This window comes from Myodes glareolus, chromosome 24, assembly GCF_982192425.1.
Source record: "Myodes glareolus chromosome 24, mMyoGla1.1, whole genome shotgun sequence".
Lineage (NCBI taxonomy): Eukaryota > Metazoa > Chordata > Mammalia > Rodentia > Cricetidae > Myodes > Myodes glareolus.
In genome coordinates this window covers 17,789,703-17,811,026 of record NC_142049.1, presented here as the reverse complement: position 1 = coordinate 17,811,026, position 21,324 = coordinate 17,789,703, and the positions used below count along the sequence as shown (strand labels likewise).

The window sequence follows — 21,324 nt, the reverse complement described above, 5'->3', positions numbered from 1 at the left end:
ATTTGGAACCACTGGTGCCTTTGCCAGAGGACTCACTTAAATAGCCAGAAAGTGGGTGTAGATGAGGAGTTGGACCTAAGATGTTTCAGTAGTAATAGATCATGCAATAAACTAGGTGAGAAGGAAGAAAGGAAGGGAAGGAGCGAAAGGGAAGTGTGGGAGAAGAAAGGAGGACATGCAAGAAAAGTAACATTGTGTATGTGTGTGTGTGTGTGTGTGTGTGTGTGTTATCTCCGTTTGCATATACAAAGACTATAAACAGTTCTCCTGTGTGTCCCACAGTGAGGTAAGACAGAACTGAGATATGAAATCTGCTTCCTATCCCCCTTTCAACTGCCATCCCACCATATCTGTTCGAGATATAGGAGAAATGAACCGCTACGGTTGGGACCCCTCTGCCAGATGACCCTCCCCCATGCAAGATTAGAAATTCCAGTGTCAACAGCACATGCCACTACTGTCATGCACAGACCTCAGGGTAGGTCTCATCCGTGGGTGGGTGACAACTGCCAAATCCACAGTCCACTCCTCCATTCAGTGAGATGCTACACACTGTTCTGTGCGGTGCCAGGTCCCACGCGAGTTAACACTGCCCAGTAGTGTTGATTTTTGAGCCTTAAGAAGGTTGTGTTCTGCATGGTGAGGCAAAGCTGGCATGTGTGAAATCAGGGGAGAAAACGAAGTGCCAAGGACATTGTGGGTGCAGGTGTAGCTGAAAGGCCGACTCACGGGGCAGGTTCTACTGACAGAAAAGGCTCTGTGCAGAAAGAGGGAGCTTCTAGGGTCAGAGAAGGGGGGGGCATGCATCCCATAATCAGTCTACCAGAAGGTGGACTCCAGTGGGCATGGAGATGAAGGTAGCCCAGACCTATAGGGCTAGAAAATGCACAGGGTGGAGGAATAGAGAGTAAGGTTTCAGAACGGACAAAGCAAAGCACCTGTTGTCTTTCTCCCATATTCCTTTTCTGTTTAGCATAAGCTATTTTCAGCGGGCTGGCAAATCTACTCTCAGGAAAAAAAACGAGCTTTCACCTCAGGGGTGCTTGCTGAATACCATGGTGTGAGCACTCCCATGACACCTAAGTGCAAGGTGAGGGTGTGACTGGAGGTGGAAGTGAAAAAACGATGCTGTGTGGGCCTCAGTAAAATACGGAACCTCTTGGAGCCCTGGCTTTGTCAACAGTAAAATTAATGCCTTGGGTTTAAAGTTCACAGTGGTCAATCCCAGCTCTGGCCTTCTGTGGCTCTGAGGAGGACAGAGGTCTGGGAGGAAGGACTGAGACTGTGTGCACAAGAGACCTGTGTGCAGATAGGGAGCACACCTGATCCCTGAGGGAGCACATAAGATCTCTGAGGGAGCACATCTGGTCTCTAAGGAAGTATACAAGATCCCTGAGGGAGCACCAAAGATCCCTGAGGGAGCAACCAGATCTCTGAGGGGTCACACCAGATCCCGGAGGGAGCAGCCCAGATCTCTGAGAGAGCACACCAGATCTCAGAGGGAGCACTGCAGATCTCTGAGGGAACACACCAATTCTCTGAGGGAATGCACCAGACCTCTGAGGTTGTGTCCTGGGTCTTATGTGGAGTGGATGGTGGGAGCCATTGGCATTGGAATGGACCACTGGTTAAACTGGGATTGGAAGTGGAACTGGAAGCTCCCATTGATCCTTCATTCAGGAAGAGAAGAAAGTCCTCCTGCCTGAGCTACCTACCTGTACAGACCTCTTGGGAAGAAGGTCACACTGTAAACCCCATCATTAACTTTTCTGAAGGAACAAAACTGTCATTTGATCAATTGAGTTCTATGGAAACAAAAAATAGGTTGGAAAAAGATGGCAGCTACAAAAATTAAACATTGGTGGCTTTGGGATGCGGGGGGCGGTGGTCCCCCAGCTGCCCTGTTTCCTGCTTCCCTGGCACTTGGAAGGTGGGGGTGTTGCTATTAAAATGAAAACAGTTTTGTTCTTTATGGAAAGTCACCTAGTCCAGTCCTCATCACTGGTAGGAAGCCTCTCCTCCCACAACCATTCCATCACTTCCAATCCACAGGCTCTAAGTAGTTCACACAGACTAACAAGTGGGTGATGGGAGAACGTGGCATTGGAGGGTGCCTATTAGTGCTAAAGCCTGCATGTGCTGTGTGCAGCGCCAAAGGCACAGTGCCCAGCCCAGATGAGAAGAACTGGCTGGCAAGACATCTTACTCCATCTGCGAAACAGCATGGACATGTCCTGTGTTAATAGGCAGTAAGCGGCCCCACAGGGCCAGAGTCTGAGTCTTGACTTGGAAAAGGAATTCAGAATAAGAGAATGAGCTTCTCCTTCAAGTCCATGATCTGATGGAGTCCCTGCCTCCAACTGTGGAGCACAGGCACATGTACACACACACACACACACACACACACAGAGGGGTGGAGACATACAGATACACAAGATACAGACACACACAGAGAGACAGACAGATACACACACACAAGAAAGACAGAGACAGAGAGACATAGACAACAGAGTGACAGACACACAAGAAAGATGCAGACAGACATACACACACAAAGAGAGAAAGAGACTGAGACTGAGACACAAAGACAAATAGATATATACACAAGAGGTACAGACAGACATACACAGAGAGAGACAGACAGACAGACAGACACACACACACACACACACACACACACACACACACACCTGAAAAGGGGCTGTTGATTGAGTTTAATGTCCTGCCCAGTTTCTGCAGTCATTAAGTCCCAAAGAAATCACACAGAGGTCTACACTAATTATAGACTGATTCGTCTATTAACTCAGGCTTCTTATTAACTCTTACAACTTTTATTAACCCATGATTCTTATCTGTATTAGCCACGTGGCTTGGTACCTTTTTTTAACAAGGCAGTCACATCTTGCGTCCTCTGCATCTGGGTCACGACTGCAGACTGAAACATCCCTCTTCCCAGAATTCTCATTGCCCCACCTCTACTCCCTTCCTGGTCACCCTGCCTATACTTCCTGCCTGGCTACTGGCCAATCAGCATTTTATTAAAAATGATACAGTGACAGGATGAAAGACCATTGTCCTACAGCAAGGGGCCTGTACAATTTGGGCCTGTACAAAGACTCCGAACAATTTTCTCCTGAGAAGGCCAATCCTTGGCACACAGGGATCCCAGGGCTTTCCGCTGGGCCATCCCCGGTGCCTCTGAGTCCCTGTTGCTGTATCTCAGATCTTCTCCACCTCCCCAGCCTCAAGGCCCTACCTATACCATCCCTTCCCACTGCTTCACTTTTCTTCCCGTTGAGAAAGTCTCTCTGTCCACGAGCTAGCGTGGGCTGGCAAAGTCAGCCCTCCTCACATAAAAGACCCAGTGAGTCCCAGAGAGGCTTGGAGCCCAGACAGAATGGAATTTCTCCCTATTTTCTTTACAACTGAGAAAACACACACAAACACAAGAGCATATTTATTGCGATATTTCTATCCCGAAGTTTTTAAGAAGAAATAAAATTAGTTTTGCTGCCCACTCTGCACCGACTCCCTCCCTCTCTCCTCCCCTCCTCATTCCTTCACATTTCCTGGTCTAAGCCAGGGAGAAAAACAGAGCAAACCCAAGTCCCACAGACCACTGCATACCAGACAATGTCCAGCTTGTTCAGGGAGCAAACGAAGAAACACAACTCCGAAACATACACAAAACTTCTAAGTGAAGGGCTCTGTGAGGGAGGAACAGGCTAGCTTTGTGTCTGGGTCTGAGGTAACGGGCCTCTACAAACACACCTCAGGCTGATCTTCCTTGACCCCCCAGGAAACCATTTCTCAGCCCTGACTGGTCGACTGACCCTGAACAAGAGCCCCCTCTCCAATTCAGTGTCCCCTCCAAGTACCCGACGCATGGTATGAGAGGTTTTTTAAAGTTAGCATCTAAGTCAGAAAATCCCTAAGGAGAAGCAAGTGACCATTTCTCAGAACGATGGAACTTTCCAGGCTTTCTACAGAACGGGGGTGCCTTTCACTTCTCAGGTGATAGATACATAGGGCATGGGTAGATGATGGATGGTCGGGAAAAAAAATGCCAAACTCTACAAGAAAGAATTACCTTGTCCTGGGCCCAGACTGTCCCTCCCCGGGCAGTTCTTAATGGAAATGCCAGTGTCTCCCAGCCTGCATCCTCTGAGCTCCCCAGATCCCTGCACTTGCCTCGCCCAGCCTGCGGTAACCAAGCAGAGAGTGACACCTGCTGGACCATCAGACCCTGAGCGAACTGAGACTGAGGTGTGGAGGCCAGGGGGGTCCTGCCTCCACTGAGGATGCTCTGTGTGCACCGCCCCATCCCCAAGTCTTCTTAGACCACAAGTAAATGTCGATGCTGCTGAACATGGGGCACAGAGTCACACAGTGCAAGTCTCAGGTGTGTGTGACATGATTGTGCACCCTCCAGGGCAGTGGTACCGTGGCACCCAGACCGTTTCTACATGCAGCTGGCTGAAGACCAGTGCTCCAGCTGGTGGCTTGATAAAGTCGCTTATGCTTGCTGGCTGGAGTCGGGGTCCCTACAGTGCAGCGGAGACCCTTAAGTGGTGATTGCAGCCGATCTGTGTCCATAAATGACAGTCAGGAAAGCTTCACTTTCCAATGCGTATGGCGGACGCTACATTTGATCCAGAAGAGGGCCATGAGAGTTCTCCGTTCGCGCTTCTTGATATGAGTTGCTCATCTCACTGCCTGCTTAAGGTTGCCATCCTGATTCTAGCCAGGGCCTTGAATCTTGCCTAAAATCGCACGATTCTTGCTAAAATACACAAGATTCCTGAATTTGGAGTGGGTGGCACACCCGGATTGCATCAGGGAAGCTTCATAGTTTGTCCTTGCTCTGCATCTGAAGGGTTGTATTAGGGTTCTCAAAAGGAATAACTCTTTCCACTTCCTTCCCTCCCTTCCTTCCTCTCCCTTCCCTTCCGTTCCCCTCCCTCCTCTCCTTCTCTCCCCATCTCTTTCTCCACCCATCTTTGTTCCTCCCTCCTCTCTCCATTCTTTCTTCTCCCGCTCCTGTGTCCTTAGTGTGCTTGAACATATCTAGGTGATAGAGTTCAGTCATTCATCGTGGCTACTGCTGTGTGTGCATGTGTGTATGTGTGAGTCACTAGGTATCAAGCATGCTAAGAAAACACTTGAGCACTGAACCACATCCTAGCCGTTTACATGGCCTCTTGATGCAATTAAGATGCACAGTAAATGCTAAGTGTCCGAGGCTGCTTAGTGAGTCCATGGGTGGACTGCTTTAATTACATGTTTTGTAAGTAGTAGTACTTGCAAAATAATAACACCAAGTATAATATAGGAAAGGCATTGTAACCATCATTTATTGCTGTTGCCAAGTAATATGTGACATACACATAATAATTTCCCCATACTTTCATATGATTGGCATGTGGTAAATTTGTTTGCACCAGCATCATTACAAGCAGTTGAGAAATGTGCTGCACAGAACTTTGCCATGTCACTAGGCAATAGGGAGCTTTCACCTCGTTGATAAACTTATTGTTATATATGTGGTCTACCATTGACCAAATTGTCCTTATGTGCCATTTCATTTTCAGCAGAAGACATTCCCTTGCATGACTGTGTCAGGAGAGAGAGAGAGAGAGAGAGAGAGAGAGAGAGAGAGAGAGAGAGAGAATAAGGATTATGTAAGTGGAGGTTGCCTCCGCAGAGCTGCAGAGTGACTAGCAAGGAGGCCAGAGGGAAGCTATCTGCTACCCTTCAGTTTGAGGTGTCACATGTTCTAAACCCTAGAAAAGGCTCGTTCGTCAAGTCCAAAGGGAGGAAAAACCAGCTGGAAGGCCATCAGGGATGAGGTCTCTCTCCCTCAGGAGAGGGTCCTTTCTTGTTCAGGTCTTCAGGTGGTTGACTGTGACCCATCCACACTGCAGAGAGGAGGGTTATCTCAATCTACAGATTCTAGTTTTCGTCTGATGCGAAACCCCTAGCAGACACTTGGGAACGGTGTGTGAACCTGAGTATCTACAGCCCACCGGGCCCCTATCAATAGCTACTCACTAGGATGAGTCTCCACTAGTTAGAAGACGGGAGGATCGGTGGACCAACCACCTTGGAATTAAGCGAAGAAAGGCGATGGGTCTCTGAGGAAAGGTTTCTCAGAGGAAACACCACAAAAACATGGCAACCGCCTGTTGTGCGGTATTTCAAAGCCTTGGGTGTGAATTCTATCATGTTATCTCTTCCACCTCACTGTGCTGTAACTGACCAAATAACACCTCTGTTACCTCTTCCAGGTGAACTATGACCACTTTACTACTGGTCTTTGTGACTCTGAGGGTCATCGCTGCAGTGAGCTCAGAAGAATTTCCAGGTGAGAACAATTCCACACATGGCTCCTTTATTCAGTAGTGGGTGAGTGCTGGGTTCTGAGTACAGGACACAACTTTGTTCTGGGGCACAGCCCCCTCTCCCCCTTCTTTTGGCCTTTTCCTGGCCCTGCCCCTTTCTAACTGCAGTAAGATGGCACCCACGCATGTGCCCATAACCCCAGAGCCTGGTGCACAAGCATCTACTCCTGAATGCCCTCTATCAAGGGCATCCACTTTCTGGGCCTCCTTCATGGCACCGTCTCCTTGGGGATCTCATTCAGAACTACTGCACAGTGAAAATGGGGCAGAGAAGACATGGAAAGTCAAAGGTGAAGGCTGCCAGGGAGCATGTGTGGGAGCATGAAAGAGGAGGAAAGAGCCTGAGGAACAGAGGTGAAAGGACTGGTCTTTCCTCTAGAAGAGAGGGCACAGTCCTAGAGTTAACCCCACCCCCTACCCACCCCTGGCTCAAGGGATGAACTTTACACCTGGTGTGGAGATCTGGGATTCCGGGGCTAAGCATATTTGTGAGACCTCCCTCACAAATGTGGGGGTGGGGGACAAGAGGAGACTTGGACCCTCTTTCTCCCACCAACCCATTGTATCCCAATGCAAAACTCTAGAAAGTCAGGGTCACAGTGTAAAGACTCCCATGGTCAAATGGAAAGATACGCAGTGTTTTGTTCAGCCACTTATTGGCCTGATTCACAACTTTTGAATATGCAGATGTAGTAACAGCTAGACCTCCGTTGGTGCTCAGGGACCCACGAATATCCAGACGCTGGTCATCACCTGGGGAGAGAGATGTGTTCGCATCAGTCAAACAGCCCACTGAGAGGGTTGCCTGGGAGCTTCATTGCTGTGGGATAATGCTGCAGTACACTGTAAAGATTTGTCACTTGCATTAGTTTAATAAAACACTGATGCCAGTAGCCAGGCAGGAAATATAGGTGGGGTGACCAGACTGAGAATTCTGGGAAGAAGAAAGGCAGAGATGCAGTCACCAGCCAGATGCAGAGCAAGCAAGATGAGACTGCCTAAATGGCTAAACATAGATAAGAATTATGGGTTAATTGAAGTTTTAAGAGCTAGTTAGTAATAAGCCTGAGCAATAGGCCAAATAGTTCATAATTAGTCTAAGTCTCTGTGTACTTCCTTGGGACTGAATGACTGTGAGATCGGGTGGAATAGAAACTTTTGTCCACACTTAATAACCACTGGGTTGGCCTCAACAGTGGCCTCTAGCTGTTCCCTGAGACCACCATTGCAGAGCCAAGCTGTGGCCAGCGGCCTCAGGACTGGGCAGCAGATGGAGGTGTTTGTGGAAGGATGGTGGAGTCTGTCCAGACACCAAAAGGTTCAGGCTGGACTCCAGACATTCCTGCCCTCTGCCCATCCTTACCCTGCTATGTATCCACCAGCCACATCCATCTGAAACATTTTTCTTTTGACCCATAGCGTCTCCTGAAAGGAAGGGTTCTATAAATTTAAGACCTTTCATAAAAGGTGCTGTGTGGAAGGCTGTTTCTCTCCCATTCCAACAAGGATCCAGGAAACACCACGTCTTCTCTACTGACATAATCCATAATTTTTATGTTGTCCAGTCCTACCCAGTCAGGTCTCCAGATCTGACTCTACAGACAAAAATGTCTGACCTCCTGTTCTTCCCCCATCTCCTCGCCCTTTACCTCAAAAGCCTTGCCCTCCCACAAGGTCCAGATAAAATCCAAGGCAGACCTCCCAGGATGGGATGAATATGTCATTGAAGTTCAGTGTCTGAAGTTTAAAGGTTGTGTAGAATTTTCTATACCCCTTGATAATCATCACACCTGATGTGTTGGATGGTTCCTGCCTCTGTGAGAAAATGTCTCAGGGAAACAGCTTGCTTCTGGCAAGGCAGAAGCATCACATCTGGAGGTACAGTGGAGGAGAGCAGTTCACCTCCTGGCAGCCTGGAAGCAGAGAGACAGACAGACAGGGAGGCAGATAGACGGGCAGACAGAGACAAAGAGACATACGGAGAGACGGGGAGGACAGTGATCTATTACCCTTCAGTGAGGTCCCACATCCCAGTTCAGCTCTGAGCTGACCAGCGGAGGAATCCATTGATGAGGCTGGCATCCTCATGATCCAATCACCTCTCAATAACACTGCCAAATTTCCTACACATGAACCTTTTGTGGGGAGCTTATCATATCCAAAATAAATACTCCAATATATTTTTTTCTCAAATCTCTGAATCAAACATGAAGCTACCCTAAGAATAGGAGTCCTGTTTATCTATGGTTTGGCAACCCCTAGGCGCCTATAGTTTGAGGTCTTGGCTGTGATGTCTCTCCCATGTTCCTCTGGAATCCTTTTCTGGCTCTAAGGTTTGTCTTAGGTGCAGAGACCAGAGGTCTTGAGGGATGCTGACCTAGAGAGGGTGTTGTGAGGCTCCCTGGGAATCCCCAGGGTCCTCCACAGTGGGTGGGATTTGCACTTCTCACATGGCTGCGTCTCCAGGACTGGGTGGCTTGTGGTCTCTATTATCCTAATGTTTTTATTTGTCCTCCCACCCCCACCCCCCCCACAGACCATGACAACTCACTGAGCGTGAGCATCCCTCAACCATCCCCCCTGAAGGTCCTCCTCGGGACTTCCCTCACCATCCCCTGCTACTTCATCGACCCCATGCATCCTGTGACCACTGCCCCCTCCACCGCCCCCCTCGCCCCAAGAATCAAGTGGAGTCGTGTTTCCAAGGAGAAAGAAGTCGTGCTGTTAGTGGCCACCGAAGGACAGGTTCGCGTCAACAGCTTGTACCAAGACAAGGTGTCATTACCCAACTATCCAGCCATCCCCAGTGACGCCACCTTGGAAATCCAGAACCTTCGCTCCAATGACTCTGGAATCTACCGCTGTGAAGTAATGCATGGCATTGAGGACAGTGAAGCCACCCTGGAGGTCATAGTAAAAGGTAAAGGCCTCCCACGGGAACGCCATGTTGTCTGTCAAGAGTATTAGAATGATGTCCTCATCGGGGTGGACCTTGGTGGCTAGCTTTCTCACTCAGCCCCTCTACATACCCATTTTATGCTTGGCTTCCTCTAGTGTGAAGCTGGCAATGCTATGCTCTGTGGGATTGGGACATTGAAGGCAGGGCACATAAATACATCCTGGCATTGGCAGTTGGTGTTTTCAACCATCCTTAACTTGTTGGGTGTGTCAGTTTTTCCTGTTTTTGTGGTCAAATGCCCGAGAGGCATCAACTTGGGGGAGTAAGGAGTTACATTGGCTCTCGGTTTGAGGGGATACAGTCCACGGTGGAGGGGGCAACATGGCAGTGGGAGTATGAGGCAGCTGACCATACTGCATCAACACACAAGAAGCAGAAAGCTGAGTCCACAGAGCTCAGCTCCCTCCCTTTCTCCATTTTCTATTTCCTCTTGGATGGCACCAGCCGCAGTCAAGGTGCATCTTCCCTCTTCAGCTAAAGGCCCACAGGCATATGCATAGGGGTGCATCTTACATCACAGCAGGCCTTGTAAGAGTGCGCACTCTGCACCTGAGCCAATGAGTCGAACGGCGTGTCTGAGCTGACCCTAGGAATGAATGAAAGTGGCTTCCTAACGCATCATCCCAGGCATCTCCTCCTCCTCCACAATCCCTTTATCCTCAGCTTCAGAGACCACAGAAGTGGCTGAGCCCTCACTCCCTGATCACTCTTCTCTCAAAGAGAACTCATTAGGATGCCCCCAGCTACTGGAGACATGGAACCCTTGGTGTCTCCTTCCCCGGGAGGTGGAAAATAAAGGGTCCTGGAGTGACAAAAAAAAAAAAAAATCACAAGAAGACAGTTTTTGCCTTAGCTCAAAGAACTTTCTTATTGTCAGAACTATTATAGGTGTTCTAAAAAAAGGATGCCTTTGAGGAGGTGCTGAGCACCCTGTTAAGGCCGTGGGGTGGGGTGGGATGGGGTGGGTCAAGGTGGAGAGGAGACAGGGTTGCAGCAAGAGCAGAAAAATCACGTACAACTTCAGCAGCTGAGGAGCTATTGTCAGGTGATGGCTTTGGTGGAAAGGAGAGCCAGTTTTCTTTAGTGCAGTCCCTGGTAGGTTGACCACACTCCAGTACATGGCCCCCACACCCATGAGTATACAGGCAACACAAGTTGAACTCAGTGTGGGGGTGGATGGAATATTGGGGGGGAGCTGGAAGGAGTTAGGGAGAGGATTGGGGGGTAACTATGCTCAAAAGACATTGTTTGCACGTATGAAATTCTCAAAGAGTTAATAAAATATTATAATAAAAAAAGTCAGAGAAGGAAACCGTGTCAGCCTGAACCAGGGAGTGCTCAGGGTCCCCTTGGTTCTTGCCACCGTTTCTCTAGAGCTTCAACACCTAACCAGCCCCTCTGGTCTGTGTGTCCCACAGGGATCGTGTTCCACTATAGAGCCATCTCCACGCGCTATACGCTGGACTTTGACAGAGCTCAGCGGGCTTGCCTGCAGAACAGCGCCATCATCGCCACCCCTGAGCAACTGCAGGCCGCCTACGAAGATGGCTTCCACCAGTGCGATGCAGGCTGGCTGGCTGACCAGACCGTCAGGTGAGACCCCAACCCACTAAAGAAGAATGCGTCAGAGCTGAGGTCCCGGTATAAGAGGCCTAGTCGAATGGGGCAGGCGATGAGCGGAACTTAGCTGGTGTGAACATGACCCTGTGGCCAGTCTAGGTTAGGGATCGGGGTCCAGCCTTGTCAATATCCCAGGTCATCATTATTCTCCTCTCTATCCAGGACAAATAATGCCACTACTTCACTACTCTCTAGCCTTTTTTTCCTATTGTCAATGTTTCTTTCCTTCTGGTTTGTTAGTCTTTAACCTTAGAGTTTTGTTTATTTTAGTATATGACCTTACTTATATCCTTTTTTGTAAGACAAGACTTACATAAATCAATCATCTAGATCCATCTTTTTCTGAGTGAGTCCTGGGAGCCAGATGGCAAAGCAGTGTAGATAGAAGCCTGCTTCGAGGATCCCAGTGCAGCATTTCGAGCCTGCAAAGACAGACTGTCCACCCCATGTGCATCACAGTGATAGCCCCAAAGCCAGAATACAAGGCCTCAGGAAGACAGCTTCGCAAGCCTGGGCAAGTCAGGGGATCGTGGTTCACAAGGCCATACAGCGCAATCACGGTTTCAACTCTGTTGTTGAGATGGGACACTCTGATCCAAGAGACCTGGGGAGGGAAAGGTCCATTTCAGCTTGTTCCAGGTCCTAGTCCGTCACGGAGGTGAATGGGAGCAAAAGCTCTGGGCCTGGCAGGAAGGAGCCACGGAGGGATGTTGTTGAGGCTCCCAGGCTCTTTGTCTGGATCACCCACAGGCAGGCTCAGTTCGTTTTCTTATCCATCACAGGCTCGCCTGTCCAGGCTGGGCTCTCCTACATGGATCATAAACCGAGACAACCCGTCACACACAGGCTAATCTAGGCAATCCCGCAGCTGAGACTTCTCCCAATGACTTCAGACTGTGTCAAGTGGACAGCTGAAGCTAACTGGGACAAACCACAAAAATCAGTAAATAAATTAAAAAAAAAATAAGTGAGACAACAGTCTAATATGTCAAGTGTTCACATACTGACCTCAGAAGGAGCTAGACTCAAATCCAAACACTGGGATTTGGAAGCTGTGTGACTTTGAACGAGTCAATTAACATTTCTGGACCTTAGTTTAAGTGTAAAGTAGAGCCCAACCCCTGCCTCACTTGGTGACATAAGACACAACAGGTACAAACAGGCACCATGGCCAAACCCAACCCAACTCATCCTTCATTTCTGTAAATGAAGTTGTGTTGAAATACAGACGTGCCCACTTGGGCACCTGCTGTCTGTGGCTGCTCCTTGCTGCTGCGGTGAAAGCAGTCACCATAGAGGTTTCTAGTTGACAAAATCCACGAGACTCTGGCTTTTTCCATGAAAAACCATCTGCTCCCGGAGAGAGTGTATTTGGGACCAAGAACATGCAGTAACAGAGGCTGCCTTAGCTGGTGAGTAGCACTGAGACTGGAGAGGCAGCCAGTGTTCAGAGCCGACCTGGACAGAGGTATTACTATGCCTTTGTTTCCTCCTGTGAAGGTGAAGGCTACAGGAACAAGGAGCCTGGGCTTCCTCTGTTCCCAGCGTCACACTCCCATGCTGGTTTCCCAACAGGTACCCCATCCACACTCCTCGGGAAGGTTGCTATGGAGACAAGGATGAGTTTCCCGGAGTGAGAACCTACGGAATCCGAGACACCAATGAGACCTACGATGTGTACTGCTTCGCGGAGGAGATGGAGGGTGAGATTACGCCTCTTAGGTTGTGAGAAAGCCAGCTCCCTTCAAGACGCGTTTCCCTTCCCCACCACCATGCTCACATTTGGGATAGCTACACCAGGCCTTGCTCAGTCCTCTCCTGCCATGAAGAGGGATGGGCTCTGACTGGAATCACCACTCTCCACTTTGGAGGGGGATCTCGATGGCCACAGGCATCTGCAAAGCATCTAGTGCTCCCACCAAACCCCAAGTTCCAAAGCCCCCTGGACTGTCTCTCTTATCCAGAACCTCAGTATCTCTCAACCCACCCCTGCCTTAAGGTCCATCCATTGTGCCATCCAAGCCAGGCTCACGACTGGCGTGTAGCCCGGTGGCAGACTCTGAGCTCCATTCCTCACTCAAGATGGACGCCCTAAGCCACTCCAGGGCGGACACTCAGACACAGTTTCCCAGGAAACTGTTCCCTGGTCACTCTCTCTCCACGTCCCTGCTTCCATCTTGAAATCCCACCTCAGGCCTTTGGATGGGATGTTCAAGGGAGATCATTTCTCTCTTTAAATGAGGGTGCTAATTTTGAACATAGTGTTACCCCGCCATGTAGATAACACCCCTCTCCTATCTGCACCCAAATATCTCTCTGGACATCCCCACACTCTCTGAACAAGCCTACCATGGCTCCTGAGCTCCTCCAGCTAGGAGAGAAGCTGGTGGTGGCATACCCCAACTCTCTTACCACTGAGGCCCTCCTTATGGCTCCCATCTCAGGAGCCAAACCCTCTGTTAAGTAACTAGCATCTGTGTCCCCAGTTTTGACTAACCCACGATGAATAGAGAGCTTGTCTGAACTGCCCCTGAACAAGGAGATCTGGAACCAACGCATCATCAGATACCCCTCTCCCTATCCTCAATCCCAACCTTGGCAGGTTCTAGGAAATATTGTTTAAAAGATAACAGACCTAAAATTAGCCCATAATGGTCTCTTTTGGGTACTATAAACCCTGGTTTGGAAGTCAGTACTCTAAGGGGTCAAAGGTGACCTGCTTTTCTAACCGGAATTTGAATTCGGCAGTGCCTGTGTTAAAGGAAAGCTCCCCTAGTGGTGGGAAGATGAACAGCAATTACCAGTCACAGGGACGTCTGATTTCACGGTTGCTCCACCCCTTGCTCTTTGGGCCGCTTTTCTATTTGGGAGAGGAGGTCCTTGTTAGGAGAGTGATGTCATCTTACCCAAAAGTCCAGAAAGGAATGGAGACTGGGGAGTGACAGGCAACCTGCAAGATACTAACGTGGGACCACGGGAAAAAAGGATAAACGTCCGAGAAACCGTGGACCTCTTGGGGACACAGGAAGGGTGGGATGGGAGTGAAAGCCTCACCCGGTGTGATGTGTCCTTCACAGGCGAGGTCTTTTATGCCACCTCTCCGGAGAAGTTCACCTTCCAGGAGGCAGCCAATGAGTGCCGGAGGCTGGGGGCACGACTGGCCACCACAGGCCAGCTCTACTTGGCCTGGCAGGGCGGGATGGACATGTGCAGTGCCGGCTGGCTGGCCGACCGCAGCGTGCGCTACCCCATCTCCAAGGCTCGGCCCAACTGCGGCGGTAACCTCCTGGGTGTGAGGACGGTCTATCTGCACGCCAACCAAACGGGCTATCCTGATCCCTCATCCCGCTATGACGCCATCTGTTACACAGGTGGGGCTGGGGCTGAAGGTCGGGGTGGGGGTGGGGGACGTGTCTTCAAAATCAGGTCCCAATAAGATCTTGGGAAGGTACCACTGAGTTTCTGAGCCCCGCATTTTTATCATCTCCTTTCCGTGTGGGCTGGGTCTTCAGGCAAAGACAATGGAGGTCACAGTATGTCTATCCAGCCCTGCTTCCTCGGATCCACACAGAACAGTGTTTAAAGCATGTACTTCAAAGAGTCGTTGTGTTCTCAGGTTTCACTCTCAGCTCTTCCCCCTTGCTGAACAAGACTGGAGAAGTCAAGACCCTGAGCCCCTCTGATAGAGAGGAGGTGGGGCCTGTTAGAGAACACCAGCCCATTGGTCCCTTCCCTTTTAATCTGGATGCACCAAAAAAAGAAGTGTTTCTGTAAAGGGTAGAGGCAAGTTCCGTGACTTCATTTGGAAAAACTAGAACAAAGTTTTTAAGTAAGCTTTTATCTCCTATTTAGCACACTTTAAGTTATAATTAATTCCTAATTATTGGAGAAAAAATCAACAGCATAAACTAGGTAAATGTATTGCGTACATTTTACAATCCGCTTGGCAACAATACAGTGACAGCTCATTCCAATGCTTCACTTCTGCAGCCTGATCTGTCGTGACGAGGGCCACCCTCTCTCCCAAAAGCCTCGCTTCACTGTTTGATTGTCTCACCACTGAAGAGTGAAGTATCACCCTCATGGGCATTCTCTTTATTAATAGCTACCTTCTGTCTGCCAGGCCCTCATTTGGCCGGGACTCTGAGGCACTTCTCCAATGCCTGCATCGATTGCACAACTCATCTCCGCAAGATTTAGGGTTTCCCTTGTCACCAATTCCTATCATCCCATTGGACTATCAGCCACAGTGGGCAAAGTGGCTGTTGGGGGAGAGGTGGAAAGAGGAATTGGTTTTATTTGATCAACAGTGAGCTGGTTGATCAATATATCATGAGTGTCCTAGTGCTTCTACAGACTCAGCCAACCTCGGGCTTTTAGTAATAATTAAACTGCATCTATACTGAATATGTGAAGAATTTTTCTTGCCATTGCTCCCCAAACAATACACTATAACAATTATTGAAACATCACTTATGCTGTATGAGGAATTAGAAGCAACCAAAAGATGGCATAAGATTCCAGCAGTGGTACCTAGGTTATATAAGGGACTCTAGCGTTTGAAGAGTTTGGCATCTTTGGGAGGTTCTGGAACCACCCTGATGATATGAAGGAGCCACGAACCTAAGGTCTTTGTGGTAGGCAGGACCAGGTGTCCGGCTCCAGCCAAGGAAGAGGAAGTGGGGGTACATTCAGCTCTCGTTTCCTCGAAATAGCACCAAGCCGATCACTAACGCTTGTCTTTGCATCTTGTCCCAGGTGAAGACTTTGTAGACATCCCAGAAAACTTCTTCGGGGTGGGTGGTGAAGATGACATCACCATTCAGACGGTGACCTGGCCAGATCTGGAGCTGCCCCTGCCCAGAAATATCACGGAGGGAGAAGCCCGGGGCACTGTGATCCTCACTGCAAAGCCCATCTTCGACGTGCCCCCCACTATCTCAGAGCCAGAGGAGGCCCTTACCCTTGTCCCTGATGTGAGGGCCACAGCCTTCCCTGGGGCTGGGGAGAGAACTGAGGAAGCTAGCAGGCCCTGGGGTTTTCCTGAAGAAACCACGCCTAGGCTGGGCTCTGCCACAGCCTTCACCAGTGAGGACCTGGTGGTGCAAGTGACCCTCGCCCCAGGTGCAGCTGAAGTTCCTGGCCAGCCCCGCTTGCCAGGAGGTAAGTACGCTTCTGGGGGACAAGCAAGGCAGTTATGTCCGCTCTTGGAACCACAAATGATCGACCCAGTCACCTGTGGAAAACAAAGTGTATATGGAGGCAAATGCCAGCGCCACCTGGTTCAAAACAGACCCATATGAAAAAAACGCTGCTCTGGGTGACCCCATGACCTTACCTGGCCTTGTCCTCCCACCAGGATAAAAAAGCAACAAAGTTTGGTGAGCAGGCTGAAGGCCAGCTGCTCCTAGGTAGCCTGTGAACGAAGAATGCCTCTCTGTTCCTAAATAATCAAAGAAGGGGGAGTCAAAAGGAGAAAGACAGTTTTTGATACATGAAAATTATGTAAGTTTTCAATTTCAGTGCCCACAAAGAAAGGATGATTAGAGCAAAGCCACATCCACGTGTTTAAGACTTGGTCTATGGCTAATTCAGGATAGCTGTGGCTGAGTTGAGCAATTGTAGCAGAAATTGCATGACCCACAAAGCCTGTTCTAGAGGCCAGGTGTGCTTGCATAATCCTAGCAGCAGAAAAGCTGTGAGTTCAAGGTCAGTCTGGTTTATATAGCAAGACTATCTCAAGAAGAAGAAAAGCCTGACATCATTATCTGGTTCTTTCCGGGAAATGCTCGCAGCCCTTGGGCCAGGCAGATGGTGTTCTCTGGGCTCAGGAAATATCTTAGGGGACAGGGACGGTACACAGCACAGTCCCCGAATGCAAATCTACAAATAGGAAGAACATTCTAGTGCAGCCTCCCTAAAGGGTCTTGATGGTGTTCCCCATCTGGGATAGACAGAAGGACACTGCTGTCTACTCATGACACCACCCAGTGGAACTTGCGGTGGGATTACCCAGATCAATCCATTTTGCCCAAATGGAGGAGCTAAGCCAAGAACAGACCCCACGAGCATCAGTCTTACCCTCTGTTTCTTTCTCTTCTCTCCTCTCCACCCAGGGGTTGTATTCCACTATCGCCCGGGCTCCACCAGGTACTCCCTGACATTCGAGGAGGCACAGCAGGCTTGCCTGCGCACTGGGGCGGTCATGGCCTCACCAGAGCAGCTCCAGGCAGCCTACGAGGCAGGCTATGAGCAGTGTGATGCCGGTTGGCTGCAGGACCAGACCGTCAGGTAAAGGACAAGCCTACCATTCCCAGCCCCAACCGAGAAGCCCCCAGCCTGACACAACACCCAGAGTTTTGTGGCTTCGTGAAGTCACTAGGGACTGTAGAGTTTCCTAAATCACACATATGCCCCTAAACGAAGGCATTTTCTGGAAGATGGTGGCAGGGACTGTGTTTATGCCACGTCTTAGTCATTTCTCTTCAAGAGGCAGACAGAAGAGGCTCCTAGGGACCCCCTTCCACCTCTCCCATGTCCAGCAACTTGACAGAGTGCCTCTTCTGTAAGGGATTCTCTTCCAAAGTCCTCCAGGTGCGCAAGAGACTCGACACACAAACATGACCCAAGATGCGCCTTTCCTAGCCTCAGGACAGTCCCTCACCCCCTTCCCATGCTCTTTCACAGATACCCCATTGTGAGCCCACGGACCCCGTGTGTGGGTGACAAGGACAGCAGCCCCGGAGTCAGGACCTACGGCACGCGGCCGTCATCAGAAACCTATGATGTCTACTGCTACGTGGACAAACTTGAGGGTACAGGCCACGTTACCACATTCGCATCGGCAGACAAGCAGGGACTAGGGAAGAGTCACAAAAGACGGGTAGAATTGTCACCACCCACCCAGGCCTGACCCTACCCGGCTTTCCAAGTGGAAAAGAGGTCCAGCCCTCACCTCTCTCAATTCAAGTGCTGTCTCCCCACCAAAGGCTCATGTCTTCTCCCCCTCTTGCTGTAGCGTGACTAAATTGATTGATTTCTAATAAACAGATGTTAGACACACCCTCTGCATTATAGAGTCCCAGTGCCCACGAACTCAGAGGCTATGAGAACCCCAGATCCCTTTAACTCTGTAACTCAGCATTGCCCAAGCTTGTTTAACCACACACCCTCCATGAATGTCACCACCCCACTGAACCCAACTGGAAACTTGACCTCATTCTAGAAAAGTTTAAACATGGCCACGCAGCCTTTGTAAGCCTCGGCTCTCCCATCTGTATACCACGGCCGCTGTAGACCCACATTCGAGGGTTTTCTGAGTTTGAATTGAGATACATAACCAGAGGCTGGTACGAACAAATGCTGGGTAGGTGTGAGCTCCCTGAGCCAGATAGGGTCCTGGCTGATATGTGGGTGCCAAGAACCCAGAGGAATGTGAGTTAGGTCTGTAGTAGTCACTGAGCTATGAGGGATCAGGGAGCTAAGTGTGCTTTGGGGTTTGGGTAGCCAGCTGAGCCCTCTCTATCAGTCAAGGGAAGGGTGCCTAGGAGTGACTAGAGGACCTAAATAAGAAGGGGTAGAAGCCCGTTCCCTGTAGACTGGCTAGCTCAGCCCAGCTCAGCTCTGACATTGTCTTTTTTAACAAGAGATGTCCCAGAAAAATCCCACTCAGTACAAAGTGGAGCCCCTGGTCTCTATTGTTCAGGATTCCAAGAGATCTAAGGGGTGTATAGCCTTGGGGGTATGACTGAGTGGGGCTGGGATCTATAGGAGTGTGTGCCACATAGGAGGGTGAACAGCCCCAGTGAGCAGGGTAGGGAGCCGGGAGTTCTGCCCCAAGGCCATTGGAACAGAACTTTTCTGACGACACACATGAACCATCACGCTGCCATTGTCTCTGTCTCCAGGGGAAGTCTTCTTCGTCACACGCCTTGAGCAGTTCACCTTCCAGGAAGCACAGGCCTTCTGTGAGGCCCAAAATGCCACCTTGGCCTCCACCGGCCAGCTCTATGCTGCCTGGAGCCACGGCCTGGACAAGTGCTATGCTGGCTGGCTGGCAGATGGCAGCCTCCGATACCCCATCGTCACCCCTCGGCCTGCCTGTGGTGGGGACAAACCAGGCGTGAGAACTGTCTACCTCTACCCCAACCAGACCGGCCTTCCAGACCCGTTGTCTAGGCACCATGCCTTCTGCTTCCGAGGTACTGTCATCACCCCCATCTGCCCGGGGGGAGGGGCTTCCTTACTCCTTCCTCTATAGTGACAAAATGGTCTCTACTTCAAAGGAAGTTGCACACAAATACAAACGCTAATTGGAGTAGTATATGGGAAACCCTCCAAATGTGTTGATGCGTAATGTTATATATTGTTTTAATTTGCATATTCTTCTCCAGTTCTCTTCTCATAAATGTTTTTGTAATGAGTTTAATCAAATAATCCTGGTGTCCTCCGTCGGTCTCCAGCCACCGACACGCTTAATTGATGCACACTGTGTAGGCACTACCAGTACAGCATCAGCTGTCATCACCAGTTAGACACTCGAGAGTGATATGCTGGGCTCTGATTGGTTGAAGTCTCATAGCATCTCTATAGGGTAGTGATGAACCCACCAGAATGGAGATTGCAGGCTGCCCGTTTTCAACATAGCCCATCAAAGCTGCATGCCCTTGCGACTTCTTGTGAATCCAGAATTATCTTAGCTTTTTTTTAAAAAAACATAATATTTATTATGTACATAGTGTTCAGCCTCCATGTGTCCCTGCAGGCCAGAAGAGGGCACCAGATCTCATTACAGATGGCTGTGAGCCACCGTGTGGGTGCTGGGAATTGAACTCAGGACCTCCGGAAGAGCAGTCAGTGCTCTTAACCTCTGAGCCATCTCTCCAGCCCCTATCTTAGCTTTTGAAGATGTATATTTTTACCACTCTTGATTGTGTATGTGGGGAGTGGGTATGTGCACAGAGGCATCAGATACCCCTGGAGGAGGAGTTCAGACAGCTGGGAGCTGCTGCCATGGCTGCTGGGATCCAAACGCAGGTCCTCTGCAAACGGAACACACATTCTTAACCACAGGGCCATCTCGTCAGTCTTCCAGAACTGTTTTTAGCTAAAGGGATAAAACTGATGGCCTCCAACTTTCCCAGGCTTCTGGGGACACCTTGTATTTTGTGTATTTTGAGAAAGGATCTCATTGCTGCCAAGGTTGGTCTTGAACTCCAGATTCTCCTGTCTCAACTTTCTGTTGCCATTGTCCCAGACTAGGTCTTTACAGCGGACCACAAAGGTCAACCAGCAACCACTCCCAGTCAATTTCTAACCGTAACTCCCACCCCAGACCTTCAGGAGACTCAAAGGTCTTTTTTCTTTATTTGTCTTTTTAAGACAGGGTCTCATTAAGTTGCCTTGGCTGGCCTGGAATTTGCTATGTAGACCTGGCCTGGAACTCGTGGAGATCTGCCTGCCTCTGTCTCCCAAGTGCTGAGATTAAAGGTGGAAATTAAAGGTGTCCACCACCACGCCTGGCTTTGAACCTCTCTTTACCCTGTAGAGAAGTTCTGGTTCCTTCCTGGCCCCCTCCAGGTTAGGGACTTCTCCCCAATCAGAAGTTAACTCTAATCAATGAATCCTGCCATCACCCTGCCCACTGCAAATGCTATGACAGCTGTGTGGCTTTTAAAGATGAGCCTCCTGTTCAGGAACTGGCACACTCCGAACCTAGCTTCGAGGTGGGCAGGATCGTGTTAGATTGACCCTGGTACTTCTAAGCCATTGACCTTGGGCAAGTCACATAACAAGTCCCCGCCTGTTAGATAAATCCCATCTTTATTAAGGTAAAATCTGTTTAAATGAATAAAGGTTTTATTTAGGTCCAGCATATGCAATAGACAGGAGAGAGACATCCCAGACCACTCTGTCCTAAGCTGTTGGTGACATTATATACTAGATACAAATCCCAAAAAGCTGTCTTGCTGATTCCCAGGTTGGGGTGGGTTAGCAAGGGCTCTTGTACTGGCCAGGTTTACCTCAGGGCTGTCCTTGCTCCTCTGTTCCTGAAGGGCCCCAGCAGGAATGAGCTCCTGTCAGAGGCAGGCCCTCACCTCCCACATCTCCTTCAGGTGTGTCCGTGGCGCCCTCTCCAGGAAGAGAAGAAGGTGGCATGCCCACATCACCCTCTGACATAGAGGACCAGATCGTCACTCAGGTGGGGCCCGCCGTGAATGCTGTGCCACTGGGGCCGGAGACAACAAGAGGGCCAGATTTCACCACTGAGTCAGAAGAAAAGACGGAATGGGAACCAGCCTACACCCCAGTGGATACATCCCCTCTGCCAGGTGGGTATAGCGG

At 49.8% G+C, this 21,324-nt stretch overlaps 1 protein-coding gene and 1 long non-coding RNA gene across 3 annotated transcripts in view; one reads left to right on the top strand and one right to left on the bottom strand.

The window, feature by feature from the left end:
- The window catches only part of Acan (aggrecan), a 65,055-nt gene that overhangs the window by 22,837 nt on the left and 20,894 nt on the right, over positions 1-21,324 (top strand). For both annotated transcript variants that reach the window (XM_087901262.1, XM_087901263.1), the window contains exons 2-11: positions 6,288-6,364; positions 8,938-9,321; positions 10,779-10,953; positions 12,556-12,683; positions 14,058-14,351; positions 15,739-16,143; positions 17,097-17,271; positions 17,668-17,795; positions 18,888-19,181; positions 21,096-21,311. In XM_087901262.1, the coding sequence (XP_087757388.1) occupies positions 6,295-6,364; positions 8,938-9,321; positions 10,779-10,953; positions 12,556-12,683; positions 14,058-14,351; positions 15,739-16,143; positions 17,097-17,271; positions 17,668-17,795; positions 18,888-19,181; positions 21,096-21,311 (2,269 nt within the window). In that variant the 5' untranslated portion in view covers positions 6,288-6,294. The remainder of the gene's footprint in view (positions 1-6,287; positions 6,365-8,937; positions 9,322-10,778; positions 10,954-12,555; positions 12,684-14,057; positions 14,352-15,738; positions 16,144-17,096; positions 17,272-17,667; positions 17,796-18,887; positions 19,182-21,095; positions 21,312-21,324) is intronic.
- On the bottom strand, positions 6,862-14,141 carry LOC146889893 (uncharacterized). The gene is made up of 4 exons (XR_014999416.1): positions 14,035-14,141; positions 13,782-13,940; positions 11,294-11,584; positions 6,862-7,154 (listed from the first exon to the last, which is right to left on the bottom strand). It is a non-coding gene; the product is annotated as an uncharacterized LOC146889893 (long non-coding RNA).